Source organism: Sinocyclocheilus anshuiensis, unplaced genomic scaffold (genome assembly GCF_001515605.1).
Source record: "Sinocyclocheilus anshuiensis isolate Anshui unplaced genomic scaffold, SAMN03320099.WGS_v1.1 scaffold415, whole genome shotgun sequence".
NCBI lineage: Eukaryota > Metazoa > Chordata > Actinopteri > Cypriniformes > Cyprinidae > Sinocyclocheilus > Sinocyclocheilus anshuiensis.
Genome location: NW_015552655.1, coordinates 1725106 through 1747845, shown reverse-complemented (window position 1 = coordinate 1747845; position 22740 = coordinate 1725106). Strand labels below are relative to the sequence as shown.

At 36.4% G+C, this 22740-nt stretch overlaps 3 protein-coding genes across 3 annotated transcripts; 1 reads left to right on the top strand and 2 right to left on the bottom strand.

Annotated features, from left to right (window-relative positions):
• Positions 1-1375: 1375 nt before the first annotated feature.
• LOC107667172 (3-phosphoinositide-dependent protein kinase 1-like) lies at positions 1376-11623 on the bottom strand. The gene is made up of 14 exons (XM_016458771.1): positions 11472-11623; positions 8894-9079; positions 8759-8801; positions 8512-8649; positions 7399-7543; positions 7194-7291; positions 6997-7072; positions 6704-6772; positions 6094-6190; positions 5838-6011; positions 5517-5746; positions 5379-5436; positions 2535-2687; positions 1376-2451 (listed from the first exon to the last, which is right to left on the bottom strand). The coding sequence occupies exons 1-14, from the start codon at positions 11493-11495 to the stop codon at positions 2338-2340; spliced, it is 1605 nt and encodes a 534-aa protein (XP_016314257.1). The 5' UTR covers positions 11496-11623; the 3' UTR covers positions 1376-2337.
• Positions 11624-13029: 1406 nt separating this feature from the next.
• On the bottom strand, positions 13030-17700 carry LOC107667183 (ribosome biogenesis protein TSR3 homolog). Its single transcript, XM_016458784.1, has 6 exons — positions 17286-17700; positions 16896-17103; positions 14613-14806; positions 13997-14164; positions 13818-13872; positions 13030-13700 (listed from the first exon to the last, which is right to left on the bottom strand). The coding sequence occupies exons 1-6, from the start codon at positions 17404-17406 to the stop codon at positions 13592-13594; spliced, it is 855 nt and encodes a 284-aa protein (XP_016314270.1). The 5' UTR covers positions 17407-17700; the 3' UTR covers positions 13030-13591.
• Positions 17701-17870: 170 nt separating this feature from the next.
• On the top strand, positions 17871-21521 carry LOC107667186 (N-acetylglucosamine-1-phosphotransferase subunit gamma-like). The gene is made up of 10 exons (XM_016458789.1): positions 17871-18206; positions 18405-18459; positions 18555-18677; positions 19502-19585; positions 19677-19770; positions 19906-20020; positions 20125-20207; positions 20277-20399; positions 20980-21061; positions 21304-21521. Exons 2-10 carry the CDS (start codon positions 18428-18430, stop codon positions 21384-21386), a joined length of 819 nt encoding a protein of 272 aa, XP_016314275.1. The 5' UTR covers positions 17871-18206; positions 18405-18427; the 3' UTR covers positions 21387-21521.
• The last annotated feature ends 1219 nt before the right edge of the window (positions 21522-22740 follow it).

Here is a 22740-nt window from a genome sequence, read left to right as displayed (position 1 = left end):
CATCTAGACCCACTGTAGCGTTTTGCGATCGAATTTCTAGAGATTCGAAAACGAATCATTCTGTTGAATCGATACTTTTTTAAATGATTCGACCGAAGCGCTTTTAGCAAAGTGTTCGGGAATCACTCACCTGTAACAAAAAAATAGTTTAGCAGTAAAATTGTTAGACGGGAACAGTATAATTAATTATAATGAAAATAACTAATTTAATTATAAACATTATTAAAATAAAGATAATTTATAATATTAAAAAAGAACGCCGTTATTAAAAATATTTCTGTCAGCAGTAATGTTAGTACAATAAACATCAACAAAGTAACTTATGAAACCTAATAGTGAAAACGGTGAAAAATAGCAGTTTTAACACAAAATGAACGTAGAATAAAGCGCAAAGTATTCTTACGCGGTTGTGACTAGGTTGAAGCGAATCGTCCGAACGAACCGATTCGACACAAAGATTCTGATTTATCAATACCGCAGATTTCAAAAAGAATATCTGGATTTGAACCCGCGTGAGCAGCCTGTCTATACAGCCTTTTTTCTTGATCATACGATGCCTTTGATTCGCAAATGCCCAAAGCCCATATATATTGGTCTGGAAGCTGCACGAACAAATGTGAAATTCCGTATGTTTACTATAGAGGGCGGTAAATTCATATCTTATGTGGGTCTAATTGATTTCCCTATTTGTAAATAATACATATAACTATAAATGTGTATATATGTATGTATTTTGTATATTTATTTAAAATGTTTTAATGTTACATTAATATTATAAAAAAATAAAATTGCTTCATTTTTCTTCATGCAAGAAATAATTTTTCTTTTGACTATCAGGGGAAAAACAAATAATAAAATAACGAAATAACAGAAATACTATATTTACAAAATAAAAAGACAACTGTTCAAACAGATGGAGAAAAACAGATGTGTGTGTTGGCCTAAAACCCTACATGCTTTATTTCAGTTCTAGGTTTTGCCAAGCGCAAAAGGCCGACAAGAAGAATACACACATTGCTTACAAGGGCCCAACACACACACACACACACACACACACAGACACAGACACACACACACCGTATCACACACACAGACACACACTCACGCGCACACACACAGACAAGCGGGGCCGTGCGCACACAGGCATTAAATTATCAGAAATGAGCCAATCATTGCGCAAATAGAAAATGTATATGATATAGTAAGAAAACAAAAGCAGTAAAATATCATAGTTTACAATAATTCTTCACATTCAAAGGCTTTACATATTCAATACATACACAGCAAGGCCCTGGAACATGACTACAATCCAAATATGCTTTCATATATTAGAATTTAAATAACACAGAAGCCAGGCCAGAACGGAGTGGCCCAATAACCTTATACAAGAATAAAAATACAAAACCTGGATCCTAGAGTCACCTCTTTAATCACCTCCCATTTGCAATATTACATCAACTGTACATCACAGTCATCTGTTACCGATCAGGAAGACACGCACGCACGCACACACTCAGTCTGTCGTCTCACTCACTCCACAAACTTCCTGTTAAAAACGGCCAAATGAGAGGAGCCAAACACACACTCACGCACACACACGATCAGATTGCCCCTCCGTCACAAGCCTCCAATCAGCAACGCATACCGTCACAATGCAAGCGCTTTAAAGGAAAACAGCTAAACTCAGTCGGGGCCGAAGGGGTGACGAATTACCCTCTCAAACCACATTACCCATGTGGCTTTTGTGGCGGTGTGGTGCTGTCTCCCGGTGCGATTTGAAGGTAACGTGAACATGCTGAGGAGACGTTCGACACCACATCCTCGAATCGGAATCAGCAAGACCAGCTACTGCAGCCAATAAGGGTAAAAGGACCCGCCTTAACTCTAAACGCAGACTAAAGCAACACACTCCCATTTAGATATCTGAAAAAGTAAAGAGCCGAGCGTGTGTGAGCGTCGAGCGAGAAAAGAACAGAACATGTGCGCTTGTTTCGCAACAGACAGGTGGAGATTGCACGATTTTGAGTGTTCGTTACCAGCTTCGCTTGAAATCGATGGAAAGACTTGCGTAAACGTCTAAACGTGTGGTTTTCTATGGCTTGCCTGCACGACATGCTGACTACGGCCTTGCTGCTTTTGGTTGTAAAGACTCCACCCTCGGCGCGCGAAGCAACTGAATCCGAACAGAGAAGGTACCTGGGAGTGACGGGACTGATATATGAAGAGACAGAAAGACAATATATAGCTGGAGAGAGATGTCTCTACAGGGGCGTGTCCCTGTTCTGTGATTGGTTGGATGGCTGTGGGGGGTGTGGCCAAAGGGGGAGCACTGCAGTCCTATAGGCTGGGGCTCTGGTGTTTGTGGTAGAACTTCCTCCAAACTTCCTGGATTTTCTTGCACCATTTGTCAGCGTTGCCGCTTGGGTCCATTAGATAGTACGTCCGGTTTGGCTAAGGGAACAAAGCGTGGTCGTTAAATATCTGGTTTAAAACATGCAAACGTGGTATGAGAAGATAATTGGGATTGCGGCTACCGTGTGAACAAAGAAGGTTTTAAAGTTCTTCGCTTCAGGCCGTAGTTCAGGTGACCAAGGAATCTCCCCTTTCAGAACTTTATTGACCGGATCCACATAGTACAAGTGAGGACCCTCAGTCAGTAGCAACTGCCTCCGCCGTGCAAACAGACCCTACACATGTACACAAAAGGAAACATTATGAAACACAAAAAACATCAAGTCTTTTACTAAAGTAAGCTGATAAAACTGATAGTTCTGGTCCTGGATGCTGATTGATCAATAGTGTTCCAACAGTATTCGATTAACTGAAAAGTGCCAGTTCATAAGAGTTGGGAATTAGACTACACTGGTCGTGCTGTGTGATTTGATTCGCTAAAAATATCCAAATCATACGAGTCATTCGTTGGGGAACTGGGTGGAATACTATGATCATGCGGTGTGGTTTTAATTCAAATAGAAAACTCTTGTCCCATGTTTTTTTATTTACTAAAGAGTACCAAGTTGTAAAAGTGATTCTTTCAGGAACTGGTGAAACTACATTGGTTGTTCTGTATAGTTTTGATTCACTAAAACAAATAAATTCATAAGAGTCAGGAACTGAATAGAACACTAAAACCACTCAGGATGATCATAATTGACTAAAAGGAACCAAATCTTAAGAATCAGGAACTGAATGGACTACACTGGTTTGCTGTATAGTTTTTTTGTTTTTTACTTTTATTTTTATTGAAAACAAGGAACAAAAGGTCATCATGGGTATTACAAAGTCAAGACAATACAATTTCCATACACTCTTTGGAGTAATTTATCACACTTATCCTCAATGGTATTTGTACACAATCCATTTATCCCAATACTTAATACATTTGTCCAAATTATGTCTAAGAGTAAATGTAAGTCTCTCCATACAGAATATTTAGTTTACAATTCCCATCCACTGATCTCATGTTGGAGGGTCAACCTGCAACTGAGTTATAGCTTTCCGACTGCTTGCTAAAAGTATTTTTAATAGGTATTTATCGCTGTCTGAAACTGTTTTAGGTATTTTTCCTAGGTACAGTGTAAAGAATGAAAAGTCCAACTTCTCCCCTATTATTTTTCCAATTTCAGCTGCTACTTCATGCCAGTAAGGTTGTATTTTTGAACATGCCCAGAAAATATGGAAATGATTAGCCATTGGGGTTCCACATTGCCTCCAACAAAGGCCCTGACTCTGTTCACTTGTACGTATTGCTGTTAATTTGGGAGTTATAAAAAATCTTATTAAAATCTTCCATCCAAACTCCCGCCAGGATCTTGAGTTCGTTGTATTTGTCTGTTACACAGATATCTCTCCAGTCTTCCTCTGTTATTTGAGAGTCTGATTCTTTCTCCCATTTTTGTTTTACATAATTTGACGTATGATTTTTACTGCTTTGTATATATCCATATAATTTCGATACCAACTTCTTATTATCTTCTTTTAAATTATCCTGTGCCTGTCTATTTTGTATAAATCCAGTTTGATCTAGATCCACCAACTCAGAAATAATGCCCTCCAATCTATTAGATAAGATAGAAGCAAATAATTTATAGTCCACATTTAAGACTGATATCGGCCTATATGAGCTACAATCATCTGCATCCTTTCCTTCCTTTGGGATGATTGAGATGACTGATTCTTTCCAAGACTGTGGGATTTTCCCACCTTTTAGTATATAATTAAAGCAGTTAAGCAAGAATGGGTATTATTTGGGATCTGAAAGTTTTATAAAATTCAGGCGGATAACCATCTGTGCCCGGAGCTTTATTAGTTTTCAACTTTGAAATTGCGCTATCTAGTTGTTCCATCGTTATTTCCTGCTGTATAGTTTTGATTCACTTAAAAGAAATAATTTATTCTGGAGTTAAACGGAGTGCAGTTTTGATTGACTAAAAAGAACCAAATCATTAGAGTCATTCGTTAGGGAATTTGATTCACTAAAAAGAACTGAATCAAGAGTTATTCAATAGGACTACACTGGGCATGCGTGCTGTATGTTTTTAATTTACTAAAAAGAACCAAACCATAAGAGTCATTCACTTGGAAATTGAATGGAATACACTGAAGGCATAGTTTAGATTAACTACAAAGAACTGAATCAAAAGAGTCATTAATTTAGGAACTGGTTGGACTACACTCGTTGTTCTGCTTTACTAATAAAACTCAAATAATAGGAGTCATTAATTTGGGAATTGGATGGACTACACTGGACATGCTGTGTAGTTTTGATTCACTCAAAAGAACCAAATCATGAAAGACATTCATTCTGGAGTTGGATGGAATGCATTGGCTGCAGTATTTTGATTAACTAAAAACAACCAAATCATAACAGTCATTCATTCAGGAATTGGTCAGACTACACTGAGGGTGCTGTATAGTTTTAACTCTCTAAAACAATAATTTGTTCGGAAATTAAATGCGATACTCCCACCGTTCTGATTCACTCATTGAAAAAAAAAGAAAAAGAGAGAGAGAGAGAGAATTGAATCTGCAAATTGGATGGATTACACTGGTCATCCTGTATGGTTTTGATTCACTAAAAAGAACCAAATCATAAGAGTCATTTGTTCAAGAACTAGGGCTGTGCGAGTTGGGGGAAAATATCAAATTGCAAAGGAGACTTGCGGAGCCGGGTGCGAGTATAAACGAGCATTACGAGACAGGCTGCGTGAGTGCAGCAAGCATTAACAGCCCGTCCGTGACGCGGGATTCGCGCCGTTAGGAAATCGCAACGTCTCAAATCGCGATTTCGATTAATCGCACAGCCCTATCAAGAACTAGATCTAAATCTAGCTGATTACATTCTCTTACAAACAAACAGATTACCAACAGTGACTCACTTTGCGTTTGTCCACTGGGCCCATTTTTAAGATGAGGTTATTCTCCACAAACTGGTGCCTATTAAAAACAAAAGGACAGAATGCTTACAGAAAGCATATAAGGATAGAAAGTCACATAAAAAGACTGTATTTGTGTACCATGGGTTTGCAGCACTCTGCTTGTCCAGTAGGATGCGTTTCTCCTCTTCGCTGTATTGTAGGTCGAGCTCCATGCTATTACTGTCCAGCTCATGAATATGTATAAACTGATCCACACTAGGGGAGGGGTTATATGTAGGTTGACTTGTCTCTCCTGTGAAGGGAACTAAAGGGGCGTGGCCAGGCTGTGCCACCTGCATACAACTGAACTGGCTCAGGAGATCATCATACTGAAAACGAACGAGAAAATGAGATTAAGAATAATCCCAATTTCATATTTTCTGAGGAACAATCTACATTTCATATTTTCTGTTGACTCACGTTTCCATAGCAGTCCTCATCATCCTCAGACATGGCAGGCAGATACGCCGTTAGTTTGGGTGGAGTTTGCAGATGGATACCATCCCAGCCAACTGTCTCAAAGAAAGGGTGGGACTTCAGCGGTCCGTAGCCGCCCATCTCCTCACAGCCAATCCGCTTGCACTGCTCCAGTGACTGTGAAAACAAGACACCAATGAGTGCACAGCAGATCCACACCTACACTATCAACAAAGATTTATAATTCAATAAGGCTGACCAGAAGTTGTTCAACAAGGTCCTTAGCTTTGGGGAAAAATTTCTCAGGAAACTCGTACTCGAGTTTTATAATCTTCTGAAATATTAGATACTCATTCCTGTGATGGATTAAAAGAAAGCAATGATTAGTGACTGGAGGCATACACTTCATCACATGGACAAAGTAGATGTTAGGGATGGATTATGATCGTCCAATAACCAACTAGTCAATTAGTGACACAACTATCAAAATATTATCACACTAATAAAACACTTTACAACATGGTTTCATTTGTTAATATTAATGCATTAGCTAATATGAACAACAATAAACAAGCATTTATTAACTACATACATAAGTTATATTAATTAAATGACACTTGAATTAAACACGATCATGAAAATAATAACGAACAAAAGGATTGAATTACCATTTACCTGAATTATTGTTAGTCATTGATAGTTCATAAGGCATTAACTAACAAACAAATGGAATCTTATTAAAAGTGTTACTAGCACAATAAAATTGCAACTTTAATTCTATGCTGCTCATCTAGCTGTTTATGAACACTGTATGTAAACACACCATAAGAAACCAAAATGCAGTTTTACACATCTGAAAAGTAACTAACCCAGCTCTGAAGGGCGGCAAACCAGCAACAAGCTGGTAGATGATGCAGCCTAATGCCCAGAGATCCGAACTGCAACAAGAAATAAGACAGTTAGGATAAGTATCTTTAGCCAAACCCTCAAATAAACCTCTTTTCTTGGTCTTGCTTAGTTATTGCACAAAATGTCACCTGCATTCAGAAGAAAAACCACTAAATAAACACAGTGACAAACAGCATCTCTGAATTAGGCCCGGTTCATTACTGATGAAAGCATTTCAACTGCACACCATTAAATATTCATCAGCCGTGTTTACCTCTTGCAGGCAGATTTCTCAGTCAGTAATTCAGGAGAGACATACTGAGCCGTACCAACAAATGAGTTTGCTCTTGCTGCAGGGGAGACATCAGAATGACAATATCACTTAGTAAAAGCACTGTCATAAGAGGATACTTCTGTATAAATGTTTACACTGTCAGAGGACGATTGTTATGCAGTGTATGTGTGTTTTACCCAGTTTGCTGTCAGAGGACAGTTGTTTGGCTGTGCCAAAGTCTGTTATTTGAATGTGCATCTCCTCACTGAGCAGAATATTCTCTGGCTTCAGATCCCTGTAACAAAAGCACAATAACACATAACTCAACGTCACACGATAAAAAAAAGAAAATGGAACAAATAAAATGATTGATACGGACACCTTGAAGACAAACCTACTGACCTGTGGATGATGCCCTTCTGATGCAAGTACTCAAGAGCACAAACTATCTCAGCTGAGTAGAAACGCGTGCAGGTCTCATCAAACGAGCCTATTTTTCGAATGTATTTGAGCAGTTCGCCATTTTTAGCATAGCTCAATCCAAAATCTGACAGTGCATTCAGGAAAGCATTCGATTAAATGCAGTGTTGACATTATACAGGTCTTGTGTAGTAATCTATCAATATCAGCAAAGCCAATTAATTGGTAAACATTGCGAGATTAATGCCATATATTATGTAATATATAATGAAAAATGTTTATATATATATATATATATATATATATATATGTATGTAATTTAAATGCAAAATAAAATAAATTAAAACTTGTATATACATTTATTTATATAAATCTGAAATATTTGTATGTATTTTTTAAATAAGTATAAGAAATAATTAAATGAGTGCATAAATAGAATAAAATACATATAATCACAGTTATTAATCATGATTATCGTCATTTACATTTATTTTATTTTTTTTACATTTCATAGAATTATTGCACTTTCACGTAAGCACAAATCAAGAGAACGTCAAATTGCACGGTTTGCTCACAGCAAATGATCATGTGAAAGAAAACATATTGGCTGGATTACACTTTTATTTGAGCAGAATATCTCCAATGTCTCACTAATTTCCCAAAGACATGCCAGTATTTTCAGCTCATCTGGGCTTTTTCTGTAATGTAGAGACAGTGCATGCACATGATTGCCAGGTAGTGAAAAAAAAAAAAACTTAAACTGGGGTACTTAAACTCTTGAAATCTGGCAACAGCAACCATGAAAGTTTGTGGAGGCTTGTTCAAAATGCAAGAGAATGCGAAATTAAACAAACTTTTTCAGGATAAATAACCAGGGGGCAAATATCACAAACGATTATGCTTAATAAATCAATAGAATCAGAAATCGTGATTAAAATACAATTTATCATGCAGCCCTAAAATATATTGCACAATAAAAATATACGTATTTAAATGGTTTAGCAAATTTTCATGTAAATATGATACCCTGCTGCGCTCTCTAGATATGATCACTGGAAATCTATATTGCTCAACCACTAGTTATGTGAAGGATACACAGCTTCTCTTCATCCTGAAAAGTAAAGTAGAGCTTGACGAAGAACGGATGATCCAGGTGTGACATGATGTCTCGTTCTCTCTTGACATATTGCGCTTTGTTCTCCTTCATTATATGGCGCTTTTCCAGGATCTTAACTGTTGAAACACACTTTTCAGTACAGGCTCACATCTAGTAGTTCATGTCAAAAGTAATACAGATAAACCGAATGCGTATGAACCACAGGCTGATGGTATAATGACTTACTTGCATATTCCTTCCCCGTCGAGTGCTCCTTTGCTAAGACAACCTGTAAGTAGCAAAGATAGCAAAGGTTAGTACATTAAATGAGTAATACTAGCTAAGGTACATCAGATGTGCATCGATGTGTGCGTGTCATACGGTTGAGAAAGAGCCTTCTCCCAATATTTTGCCGAAGCGGAAATCCTCGGGTCTCTTCTTGCGAGGCTGGGTGGGTGGTGCCTGTCCCTCCATGGTGTTGCCGTGGAGACGGGGCGTGTCCTGCTGGCCTCTTACCATGGATGGACAGGAGATGAGAACAGAGGAGTGGAGGGATGCAACATCATACTGATCAGAGAGAGACAGAGACCAAGTCAGTGTACTTCTCACATTACTCAACTACTGCCTCTGATGAAATTACTACTATTTTATTTTTTTTCTAAATATTTCAATATTTTAGTTTATATATATAAAACATTTTAATTATAATTATATAAAAAATGTTGAGTCAATATATATTCATATTCTATAAACTATATTAATTTTGCTTTAAGATACTTAACAAATAATACATAAAATAATATTAAATGCTAAAATGCTTTTTATGTTAATAATGTTAATTTAAATATATATATATATATATACTTAAAAACTTCAAAATAAAAAATAAATAAATAAAAATCATATACAATTTTTTTCTCAACATTAACATATAGCTCGTAGAATATGTAGAACACAAAATCTATAAACTTCTCATTTCTATCAACTACTCAATTTACTCATCTATAAACTCATATTTTTTAAGTATTAAAAAAATATATATTAAATTTGATGTAATGCTTGTATGCGTGATGTGATTACTGTAAATTCATGTTAAGTGCAATGACATCACTCAGATTTGATAGCAAACCACCTAATTTAAGCAGGACAAGAGCATATGGTTTATGTATCAACACTCTAGATATTGATAATTAACAATTCTAGGCTCACCTAGAACACAAATGATTACCCCTAAAGCTTTTGATAAATGAAAACAGTGTCATCCTGACTGTAGATTTTGAGTTCAAGAGCATCCAAACACAGCTATCACAATATATAATTATTTTAAACAACTTAAATTTTTGTCTCTGCTTAAATTACACTGGATATAATAGTTAAAATTCTTAAAAAGGGAACTAATACACAATACAAATCCATATGCAAGGTCTTTCTCACACACTGTTGGATATAATATTCAGTAGTTTCCTGTAACTACATCTCACATTATTCATAATCAGCATTCCTACGCTAACGATCTTCAAAACACCTCTATAAAACATGAGTCACATGTCAACAAGAACTTTAGTCAAACCTCCAGCAATAATCAGGTAACTACCCTTACCTCCTTTTTGCAACCTATGCAACACAATATTAATTCATAGCACTCACTGAAGCTCATGCAATATTGATAATTACAGAAATAACAGACCAAAGTTACTTTGCTAGATTAAAGCATGTTTACATCATGTTTACAATATTGATGTTTACATTAGGGGTGTGCGATATTGACAAAAAATAATATCTCGATATTTTATGAAGTGGTATAAATATATACATTTTCTGCCATCATGTCTTGTGATCATTCTAAATGCATTTTAATAGACTGAATCATGCAGTGAAAGAAAACACTAAATGCGCACACGCACTAGTCTAGACTTCACGTAATGTATGCGTGCGCTCTGTAGGGATGTTTTGAATGGTTTTTGCAAAATACTCGATAATGTCAAATCGCACATCGTTAAAACAACAATTACGATATTATCGCAGACGATATATATCGCACACCCCTAGTTTACACTTCTATAAATCTATACCAGCTACATACACAGTTTAATATGTTGTGCCTCAAAATGACCACCTATGAGCCTGATAATTCACTAATCATATTTATAAGGGGTTTCTCAGAGTATAGTAATATATATAACGTTATACATGATAACAAACAACTGTCAAAAGCACCTGAGAAGGTGAAACCTTAAAAATCTCCAAGCCACTTTATAGGCCGCAACTCTGAGTCGGTTTATTTCAATAGAAATAACACACTTAAATATACCAATGATAACACAGACATGTTAATAAACTGCTACATATATATATAATACTGCTAATATTCCTTAATTATAGATTATAATGACAAACTAACAGCAAACGTAGACGCAAATGAGGCAAAATAACCTGAGGCGACTTGTGCTAGAAGCGCTACTGACTCAAAAACCTGGTTTTAGTTTGTCAGAGACTCAAGAACAAGCCCTGGACGTTCATTTAATTAATACTTGGAGACAAAAATGATTTGCGTAACGTACATTTACAGCAGGTTTAAGACGAGCAGAAGCAAACGCCTATGTCGTGAGTTAGCGGTCAGGCTAACGGCTAAGAAAACAAGCAACTTCATTTGTTGACAGAATTAGCTCGCAGAGCTAACACACAACACTGTGAGCATTTTCCCCACACTGTTCTTTTAAAAAATATCAACATCGAGCCTAATAATTCATTCAGAAATCCCTGTATAAATTACAAGAAGAAACAAAAGTTGACACTTCCTGGTTAATAGACTGGCGCTTGTTTTGAGGACTAGCGGGCTAATGACGCTAACATGCTAAGCTAAAGCCTCGGGTCGCGCCACCCCCCTAAAAACGCCGTTACAAGCAACGCGCGCGAGGCGGCTTCGAACCCGCGCTCCCCAGACGCTGGCGGTACTCACGATCTGACTCGTGGCTCTTGCCATGGAAGTTTTCCGTGGGTAATTTATTTGGGATTAAATAATTGTGGAGACTGGAGTCATGGCCGCCCGCTCTCTGCGCCTTCGTTTCACGGCTGTGACGTCACGCCACAACAACATTACTGCAGTCGAGAGAAGAAGAAATACCGCGCGCCCCCAAAAATCCACGGATCTATGTGATGTTATTTAAGTGTTATGGAAGTGGTTTTGCAACTGTGGATCTGCAGATCTGTCTCACCACATTCAGTTTTGGGGAGTAACTTTACATGCAACCAAATTACGTAGGCCTAATTTAATTACAAAATAAGGTAACGCTTTATTTTAAGGCCTCCTTGTTACACGTTACAAGTACTTAACAATATATTATGCATGCAAGTAACCCTTAGTCAAACCCTAATCCTAACACCATATAGGCCTAGTTAGTACATGTAGTTAATTAATATTACTCAGTAGGCAACTTAAATGTATAATTATACTGTAACATTCAGTGTTGGGGAGTAAGTAGTCATATGTAACTAAATTAGCCTACATAATTTAAATACAAAAACGTAATTGTACTCAGTTACAGTTACTTAGAATAAATGTGTAATTAAATTAGTTACTTATGAAAATGTTAACGATTACAAAGGCGGTTACATCTGAATATTTTTTCACACATGCACACCCACATACAGATTTTCCTTCATAAGTTGCCATGACTGCTCAAAAATATGAGACATCTTTGTTTCAGGAGTTTAGTACACGGAATAGGACTCTTCGATAACTGTTTTATGTCCTGTTTGGGTTTATGCATAGGATTTCTTTTTTTAAGATCAACTGTTTTTCCAAGCCATTGTTAGATGCCAGTGTTTCCTGTCATAGCTATGCATAGATTTGATTTCAAAAACAGTATCATAGCATAATTGACATGTTTGAAAATGATTAACAGTTGAAAACATTTAGAAAAGTAATCAAATGTAATCAGTTACATTACTTTAATAAAGTAATTGAAATAGTTACACTACTTATTACATTTTAGATAGGGGAACTTGTAATCTGTAACCTATTACATTTCCAAAGTAACCTTCCCAACACTGCCCACATTTGAATTACTATCACATTCCCATAACACAACATACTTAGCGTGGTGTTTTTGGACACCATGGTAATATCATGGTCTTGGAAATAAACCATGGTAATGTCATGATTTTCTGGGAAGTCTAGGGAAAATATAGAGAAAAACTGTGTAAAAATGTGAATAAATAAATAAACAAAATAGAATTAAAATAATTAAAAAATAAAAATACATTAATTATATAAATAACAAAAATGAATGAACAACATAGTAATATAAAAAAAATAATATTTAATTATATACAATTCAACTAAATTATCTAAAAATAATACAAATAACATTAAAATAAATGAATAAAATCTAAATAAATGTGATCAATTTAAATACAGTATAAAGAATAAGCTATAGTTAGTAGAAAATTATTAAAATATTGAATACTAAATATTTTCAAAATATATTTTAAACATATGTGTAATACAATATACATGAAAACATGAAATATGTTAGGATGGGGTCCCTCGCACAGGGATGATCATATTTGGGTCCATGACATCTAAAATATTGAAAATCCTTGCCTTAGAGTAGTATATACAATAATGTATGCATGTGGTAATCAGCCCCAATAGATATACATGTAAATAAATAAAATACGCAGACTGGATTGAAAATGGCACTCCAATTAATAAAACAGCTAGTAAACCATACTCGAATGCAGCAAATGCCATTTAATATTTATTTAAACATTTCATTCTGCTTATAAACAAGTCAACCTTTTTTTGCAATAATAAATGTTATTACAGTTTGGGAAGATTCTTCTCGTGAACAAATAGTACATTTTGCGCATTATAAAACGTCTTTGGGGAAGTTGCTTTTTGAAATCATGACTACAGCACCTGATTACTCTGGTTTAGTTAACTTACAAGTTCCATATCTGCAACCATCTGCAAACACGCAGAAAACAGAAGTTTGCTCAAGTGAAGGTCAGTGTTACTAAATCAGTGACTAAACATCCTTCTTCCCCAAATGTTACATTTTAAGATTACACAACTCAAGAGTCCTCATCTCTTTCATCATCATCTTCCTCTTTACTCTTCTGTTCTTCCTCCTCACCATCATCTTCCTCCTCTGACGTCTCGTCACTGTCATCGTCCTCAGCCCTGAGTGTACAAACACACACGGGTTACTTCAGCTGACTTTCATTTGAATGGAAATTAAGTATTTTAATATTCAAACATAAATTTTTAACAGAATAAGAAAAAAAAACAGAGTCTCACTGGACTGGTCTGTTGAGATTCACAAAGTCTCTTCCTGAGTCCACATCGAAAGGATCTGGACAAATTTTAAATAAACACACACACACACACACACACACACACACACACACACAACTTCAAAGTTAATATTTTCAAAACACTTACAGTACATTTGACTATTTTAAATCATCAAACCGTACCTAAATCCTCTTCCTGAGGGGCGGCACTGAGAAACTCTTTCTCCACAGCCAGTAGTTCCTCTTCTGATTGGCTGGAAGCGTAACGCTCTAGAAGAGTCTTATTCAGCTCCAAAAATCCCAAGCCCCACTTAAACTTCCTCAGCAGGAGCACAGCAAGGTCACGAAATCCTGATGCATTATCACAGAGAAACAAATTCACATGTTGACATGTTGCTGTCATTTAACTGCACTACCGTTCAAAAATTTGGGGTTAAAATAGTAATATTGTGAAATATTATTATAATTTCAAACAACTGTGTTCTATGTGAATATATTTTAAAATGTAATTTATTTCTGTGATCAAAGCTGAATTTTCAGCATCATTACTCCAGTCTTCAGTGTCACATGATCTTCAGAAATCATTCTAATATGCTGATTTGCTGCTCAAGAAACATTTCTGATGATTATCAATGTGGAAAACAGTCGTGCTGCTTCATATTTTTGTGAAAGAAGTTAAATTTTTTAACGATTCTTTGATAAATAGAAAGTTCAGCATACAGCATACAGCATACAGACCTACAAAACCCATAATACACAAAAACAGCAATAGAGAAATCTATAGCTGGGAGCTGCTTACCCACAATGCAGAAGGTGGCGGCATAAGCCTCGACGCAGGACAGCTTGCACGGCTTTCCGTAGTTTACAGGATTTGCTGCGACCAAGTATGGCAAAAGCCTCGGATGTGAGCCAATCATTTTGCTGAAAGGTGTGTCTTCGAGTCGCGCCCATGAACAGTCAATCACGGCTAGACCACCCCGTGCCACAATCTCCCTAGAAATGAAGAATATTATAAACTAAATACTGAGACAAATGTTTGTGTTTTTTAATTTTTATCTACACTACCGAAAGTTTAGGGTCGATAAGATTTCTTAATGTTTGTGAAATAAACAGTTCTGTTTACCAGGCTGTATTCATTTGATCAAAAATACTGTAAAAATGTGAAATATTATTACAAATTAAAATAACTCTCTTCTATCTGAATATACTTTAAAATGTAATTTATTCCTGTGATCAAAGCTGAATTTTCAGCATCATTACTCCAGTCTTCAGTGTCACGTGATCCTTCAGAAATCATTCTAATATGCTGATTTGCTGCTCAAGAAACATTTTGTATTAGTATCAATGTTGTAAACAGATTCTTTGATGAATAGAATGTTAAAAAAAAATTCAAAAATACTTGAAATTGCAACTTTTCTGTCACTTTTGGTGAATTTAATCCGTCCTTGCTGATTAAAAATAGTAAGATTTAATGCCTCTCTTTATCTCCCTGCACTGGCTGTTGGTTGCAGCTCACATCAAGCTCAAGACATTGATGCTTGCGTACAGAACAGGCTCAGCACCCGCCTACTTCCACTCACTATTACGATTCTTTCTTTAATCTTTGCCTGTCTAGCTTGTACTAATTTGAACAAAGCTTGAAACTTGGTATTAAGAGCACTTTCTGTGTCTATTTGCCTCTTTAAGATGAATCGCTTGATGTATTCCCCAATTGTAAGTCACTTTGGATAAGTGTCTGCTAAATGAATACATGTAAATGTTAAAAAAGCCTTCTGAACAGTAGTGTACATAATGGTTGGGATGAGATTCACTATTGAACATTACTATAAAATTGTTATACTTCCAGACCTCTAAAATGTTGGGTTTCATATTGATGCTTGTTTGTGTGAATGGATTTTAAAGTGTGAATGGTAAGTGTGAATGGATTTAAAAAAACAATTAAAGGGGTCATATGATGCGATTTCAAGTTTTCCTTTCTCGTTGGAGTGTTACAAGCTGATTGTGCATAGCTAAGATCCCTGAAGTTGCAAAGACTAAAGTCTCAAAACCAAAGAGATATTCTTTATCAAAGTTAAGACTCTGCCACGCCCCCTAAAACGGCTCGTTCTAACACGCCCCCACATATCTACCTCACTATGTGGAAATATTAGCATAATGCCGCCCAAATGTTCATGCAAAGAAAGAAGGCGTGGTTTCAGTAACCGCAGTTAGTGTTGAAGCAGCCATGTCAGGGAGACGCTGTGTGTTTCTAGGCGAAAGCAAAAGCACTTTATTTGGCCTTCCGAAAGTAGATGCATTTAGGAATCTTTAAGATTACTGACAACAGAACAGCAATGCATTTTATGGACGACTGTTTCGTGAACCTAGGAGAGGAGGTAATTCTGACTTTGCTATGACAATGTGGCGCTTCTGAATCAGCTACTGTTTTTTTGTTATTAGTTTAAGTATTTGCTATTGACTGTTCAAATGCGGAGTTTTGCGCATCGTGTGTGTGTGTGTGTGTGTGCGCGAGCAGCGAGAGCAAGAGAGAGAGAGAGAGAGAGAGAGAGAGCGTGAGAGAGCGAGCGAGCGAGAGGGAGAGAGAGAGCGGGAGAGCGAGAGAGGGGGTCACATCACAGTGGAGCCAGCTGTCTTAACCGTGGCTTGTGTACTGCAAACACATACCAGCTTCATCGCTGTGTCTGTCACGCGACTCTGTTCCCCTTTCGGGCTTGAACTGATGGTAAAACTAATGACATTATTTACTGTCTTTACATTTATTTTGAAAGATGAAGCTCGCGATTATGGTAAGGGGCGTTACATTTCCGACGAGTGCGTGCGGTGTTCGGCCAATCACAATGCACTGGGTCAGCTGGCCAATCAGAGCAGACTGCGCTTGTCAGAAGGAGGGACTTTGTAGAAAACGAAGCGTTTGATAGAGGCGGGGCATAGAGGACCTACAATAATGTACAGTATTTGAAAAATAATGTGTTTTTTGAACATTAAAGCATGTCAACATATTCTGTTACACCATTATTTACACAAAATAATGATCTTTAAAAAAGCATCATATGACCCCTTTAATGATTCCTGTGGCCCACACCTGTCTGCGGGTGTAACGTATTTGGCTCCCATCGGACTGAGTATCAGGCCATTGAAGCGCTGGTTGAGTCGCAGGCAGCGCACAAAACCTTTCCTGACCAGCTTGCGTCCTGTACACCGTTTCGGGTCACAGTGACCCAGATCCCACATGGCCAACTGACAGGGCAACTTCACACCTCCTGCCGCCTCTGAATCCGCATCCTCACTGGCTGAAACACAGGCACAACTTCATTATACATAACTCATGTCTGTCAAGCTTTATTACAAAAAAAAATTAAGAGAGTAATTCACTTTATGTCATGAACCTAATCTGATATGTTTAAAAAAGATGACAACATTACATGCATTTCCTCTACATTCATCCATATGATAATCCACAACTATAACAGACCTTGCAGAGCCTCATGCATCTCCTCTGTGAAAGTTTCTAGTGACTTCCCCTTCATCCTGTGTCGTCTGTCTTTGCCCTTGTGAACCGGTCGCTCGCATTTACCCTGTTTCTTACGTCCCATGTCTGAAACCCTCCTTACTTTTGTTTTTAGGAGCAACTTTCACGCGTGTGTAATGGATTGATTGTATTATACCCTATTTAACCGCCTTACACCTTACAGCACACCAGTAATGCACCTACTTTACACTAAACCATGGCATAAATTCTAATGTTTATATTCTTTTAGGTCAAATCCTAAGGATTTATTCTGACACGCTGTTTCGTGAGGCCAAAACACGGTGACGTAATCAAACATGGCTGTTATTAGAACCAAGCACAAAAAACGCTAATGTAGTTAAATTATATACAAGCTAATATTATCTTGCTTCAGTTTAGGCTATAGAATTTAAATGTAAATTTTAAGCTAAACATTATGAACCAGTTATACAAAGCAGACACATAATTATCGATAAAGTAAAAACGGAAGAAGACTTTTATTTTAGACAGAATTAAACCCGGAAATGCAGCATAATATCTTTTGGTTTACTGCTATCGCCGCCCTTCCGATATTCTCGAACGTTTTAATGAATATTTCGTCTTTGTGTTTAAATTAAACCGCAAAAAGGGACACGTTTAGGTCAATTAATTGTGATTATGTCGCATATCTGTTAAATGTAAGATATTTTCTCTATAATTGATGCATTTCGCAAGCAACACGTTCCTGAAACATAACATCTTCCCATCAGTAATGCTTTCAGTTCTGTCACATGACAGAACAGAGATAAAAAAAAAACAAGAAATGTAGTTTTTCCTCACAAACCCCACTATTTGAAGAGTTATGGAGTGTGTATATTTAAAACTGCCTGTATCTGACAGCACTGGGTAAGTGTTATAGATGGAGACTTGTTTTATTGCATGATTAGATCATCAGATCAACACAGCTAAAACTGTTCAGTGTGTTAGTTCTAAAAAGCCTCTTTAAGGCTTTACATACAGGGTTTGTGTTGTTTTTAGGGGGTTTAGTTAATAATAATAATAATAATGTCAGTATCCCCTTTGTGGTGTTTTTTGCTGTTCCAGTGACTGTCACATCAGGAGGGAAGATGAAGATAGTGGAGGAACCTAATACATTTGGGTGAGGTGTCCAGCAGTACAATTTTAGATTAAACATAAGATGTATTCATACAACAGACTCTGAATCTTCATATTCTTCTCACTTTGGTTTCTCAGGCTGAATAATCAGCTTGTGTCTCAGAATAATCGACTGCAGGCGAAGATCAGCCCGTCTCCAGTGTCTGGACCTCCACATCTGCACAGACTGGCAGGGAAGTGTTACAACTACATTGAAGCCATGTCAGTAACATCTGCACAACTTTAAGAACTATCGAAAAAGCATATTTGCTGAAAATACATACATACCTTTATTCTATACTTGTGTTCACTTACATATAGGAGAGACTGGGGCTAGTTGTCAAAGAGGCTGTATCTCAGTAACTATGAGGTTTTGAGTCCAACATTTAAAGACAAAAATGTTTGTTTTCAAGTTGTCACATGTGTTTTAAATGTAAAATTAAAATGTAAAGATTTATACAATTTATTTTTTGGTCAAAACAATAATTAGATACTTTTGTTACGGTTTCATGATTTATTTTGCATTTCATATTTGTTTTACTGCTTAAATTTTACTGGAAGTTTCTATTGTGACAACATGACCTGCTAAAGAGCAACATTAGTTAGTTTTTTTTGTCCTGCAATTATTGTGGAAATGTTCGCAATATTTACTGAAGTGAAGTGACAACTAGCCCGTGTCTTGAGCTATACAGGTTCAACAATGTTGTTGATTGTATTATATGGCTTTGTTTTTTTGTTTTTGTTTTTTACTTTGTCATGAAAGAATTTGTATAGAAGCTTGTTTCTGCCATTGGATCAAAAAAAAAAGTAATTGCAACTTTTTATCTCACAATTCAGATTTTTTTTTTCTTTTCAAAATTGCGAGATGTGAACTCGCAATTAATGCACAATTGAAAAAAAAACAAAAGTCTGAATTGTGGGATAAAAAGTCACAATGACCTTTTTTTATTTGTATTTTTTTTTATACCATGGCAGAAACCAACTTCCATAAAAGTAATTGTGTGCAGTTAAAAGAAACTGATTTTTTTTTCTTTTTCTTTTTTTAGATACAAATACGTATTTTGTCCATTTCATAATGTGACTCAGCATGAACAGAGCTTCAGATGGAATGCATACAGCGGTATACTAGGGTAGTGCTTTTTATACAAGTTGTTATTATGCTTTCTTCTATATAGTTTAGCTTAAAACTGTATATGTGAAATCTCTGCTGTGCGTGTGTAGTATTTGGCAAGAATGGGAGATTCAGAATAACACGTTTACTGGCATGTGGATGCGAGAAGGAGATAAATGCGGCAACAAGAACAGACAGACCAAGGTCTGTATTACATGAACACACTGTCTTTGTGTTAATTGTAATGTGAGTTTATGGATAAGTTTTGAATGTAGCTGCATCTGTATGCATATTTTCTGCCAGTAAAATGTGATGAATGTTGAGATGTCTCTATTCAAGGTTCTCCTGGTTTGTGGGAATAGCAGTAAACTAGTGAGTGTTTCAGAGCCTCAGACGTGTGTTTATTCACTGATATTTGAGACGCCACTAGTTTGCCATTCACACTCCCTCTTGGGTGAGTTAATGTCATGTGATTTAAAAAAATTAATAAACTAACCCACTAGTTAGTTGAACACCTATCTACAATAAACCATGTCTGATTGTTCGCTTGTCTTTCAGTGTATCCGGTTTTGAGTGAGGCATTGCAGAAGGAGTGGGATGAAATTGCTCAAGCTCGATATGAAGATCTCATCACAGAACAGGTGACACACAATGTTCTAATCTTCATGCATCTGGGAACATTATAATAATAGGCATTTGTGTGTGTTCAGGGTTATAATAAGCTGCTGAAGGAGCTGTTTGAAGAGGCTGGTTTCCTGAGAAAAGCTCAACAGCCGAAAGCAGAGGAGAGCGCGACGTCTCTCACACATCAGAGTCTGGAGCAGTGCACACAGGTCAGACAGACAAATATTTAGTCTTAAATTTAAGATTTATGTATTGCATATAACATGTCCATCCATTTGGATTTCAGTTTTAAACAAACTAATAAACGTAATGAGATGCATATTTGTCAAAAATGAAACCGGTAGCACTCACCTCAAGCAATCAAAATATCATAGAGTAGTTTATTATTAACTATTTGCATTTATTTAATTATCATATTTTTAATTGCATTAATTCACATTGCTTAGAATCAGTTCTTTGTCAAAAAAGAGTTAAAAAGTATGAACGGTTAAAATATGGCTAACTGTGGAACAAGCAATATTCAGTTAAAATGTTGTTGTTTGGAACAAATTAGATGTTCATTTTCATGTATGAATGACAAATATGCATCATATTTTGTTTATTAGTTTATTTTAACCATGTAATACAAAATAAATGGACATTTCGAATGCAAAATTTTATAATTGAAAATATATCCAAATTTGATCAAATTCATAAATGTTAAATGTAGGACTAAATATTTTGTGCAGGACACATGCAATGCGCTCAGCTTTAGATTTGCTTGTGAATTCAACTTTTTGTTTCCCACAGGATTTTGAAAAGCAGCGAGCAGAGATAGAGCGGCTACGATCACTCCTAACACAACATAACATCTCCTACCAGATGACAACAGGTGAGACATTTATGCACTTCTCATCTAATGACTCAGTGAACACCAAAAAGTCACTTAAAATGACTGCTCTTAAAATGACTGAATGCATCAAATCTTTTCTTTATATATATATATATATATATATATATATATAAAAAAATAACTAAACATTTCACAAAAAGAAGTTTGTTGATGACCTTACTGTGCATTGCTGGTGCTCAAACAGGTTAAGTGCACCAACTAAATTCTTCCTGCTCTTTCAGACAGGACACGGGATCAGGGTCCCTCACCCTTCCAGGACCAGCACCTCCGCAGCGACACCGGCTTTATCGCTGATCTGCACTAACATGCCCAGCAGGATCACAAAACATACAGCTAATCGTTCAGGAAAAAAATGCTACCGTGAGAGAATGGTATTTTATAATGTTTAAATATTTGACATGATTAAGCATAAGTTGACCATGTATTATGAAAAATAAAGTTTTTATGACATGACAATGAAAGAGTTGTGCTACCATTTCTTAAAGGTGACGTCGTAAAAACTTTGTCTCTGTGGTGCAATGAAAGCATTGTGCTCCATTGTTTAAACATCAAGAGCAGCCTGAGGGGCCATTCACACAGAATGTGTTTTTGCATTTATAAAACATGAGACGCAGGACAGTGGAATGAAAAGATAATGGTGTAGAGACCTAGACGTGTCGTCTTACAAGTTTTACTTTTTGCAACTTGGGCGCTGCATCTTTATAATGCAGTTTCATGTGCGAGACGCTAAAAAAGACACAAGCGCAAGTGTCATAACATATCTGTCTAGTGCGTGTTTACACAGAAAAACTGCATGAACAGCCCCTGAACAACGTTGGCTCAGCCAATGGTGAGTGTATTTTTCTGCAAGCAACTTTTATTATCCAGACTTCTATGTTAACGTCAAATATTATATTTGCTGCCATAATATTACATATTTCTGGGTGACTCAGGATATTCAATGAAGAAAAAAGTTGGGTGGGATTTTATTTTATATTTTAGTTGGATTGTGGATATTGCGTTTGTTTTACTGATCAGTAAAACAGTGTCTTGGACTGGACTGACACCTATTGGCATGGAATGGATGTAGCTTCATGCAAAAAATGTTGATGCTATGGTAGAAATAGTCTAGCCTAATCACAAGTGTACTTGTCACAAATAATTTATTCTGCAATAAAGTTTCAATAACAGTATCAACATGGCAGCCGCCATGAGGGCTGACCACCCTTCATGTAGATTAAACCAGCTTTTTCAAGACCACAAATGTGAATGGAGTACTTCATCTCATGTGTGTGCTTGTGTTATTACAATATTATTATACTTTTTATCCATTTCTGAGTGGAAAAAAAAAAAATTGCTGTACCTTTAAAAGGTATTAAAATTAACTGTTCGAACGAACCGATTCGCTACCATGACTCGAACGTCTACTTGTGATTTGAAATACTCTTTCTGAACCACTAGATGGCAGCATCCAAAGCTTTATCGTTTTTTTTACACATTTCAGCACAGTTTTCTGCTTTGTGTAAACAAGCCAAGCATTTTAGCCAATATAGCTCTGTCATTTACACAGAAATACCCTTCTCTCACACTCCAAGCTATTATTTGCTATTGTCCAACTCTCCCTTTCCTCTGCTCTGACCATCACTAGACAGTATTAGCAGAACAAACAGCCCACATCC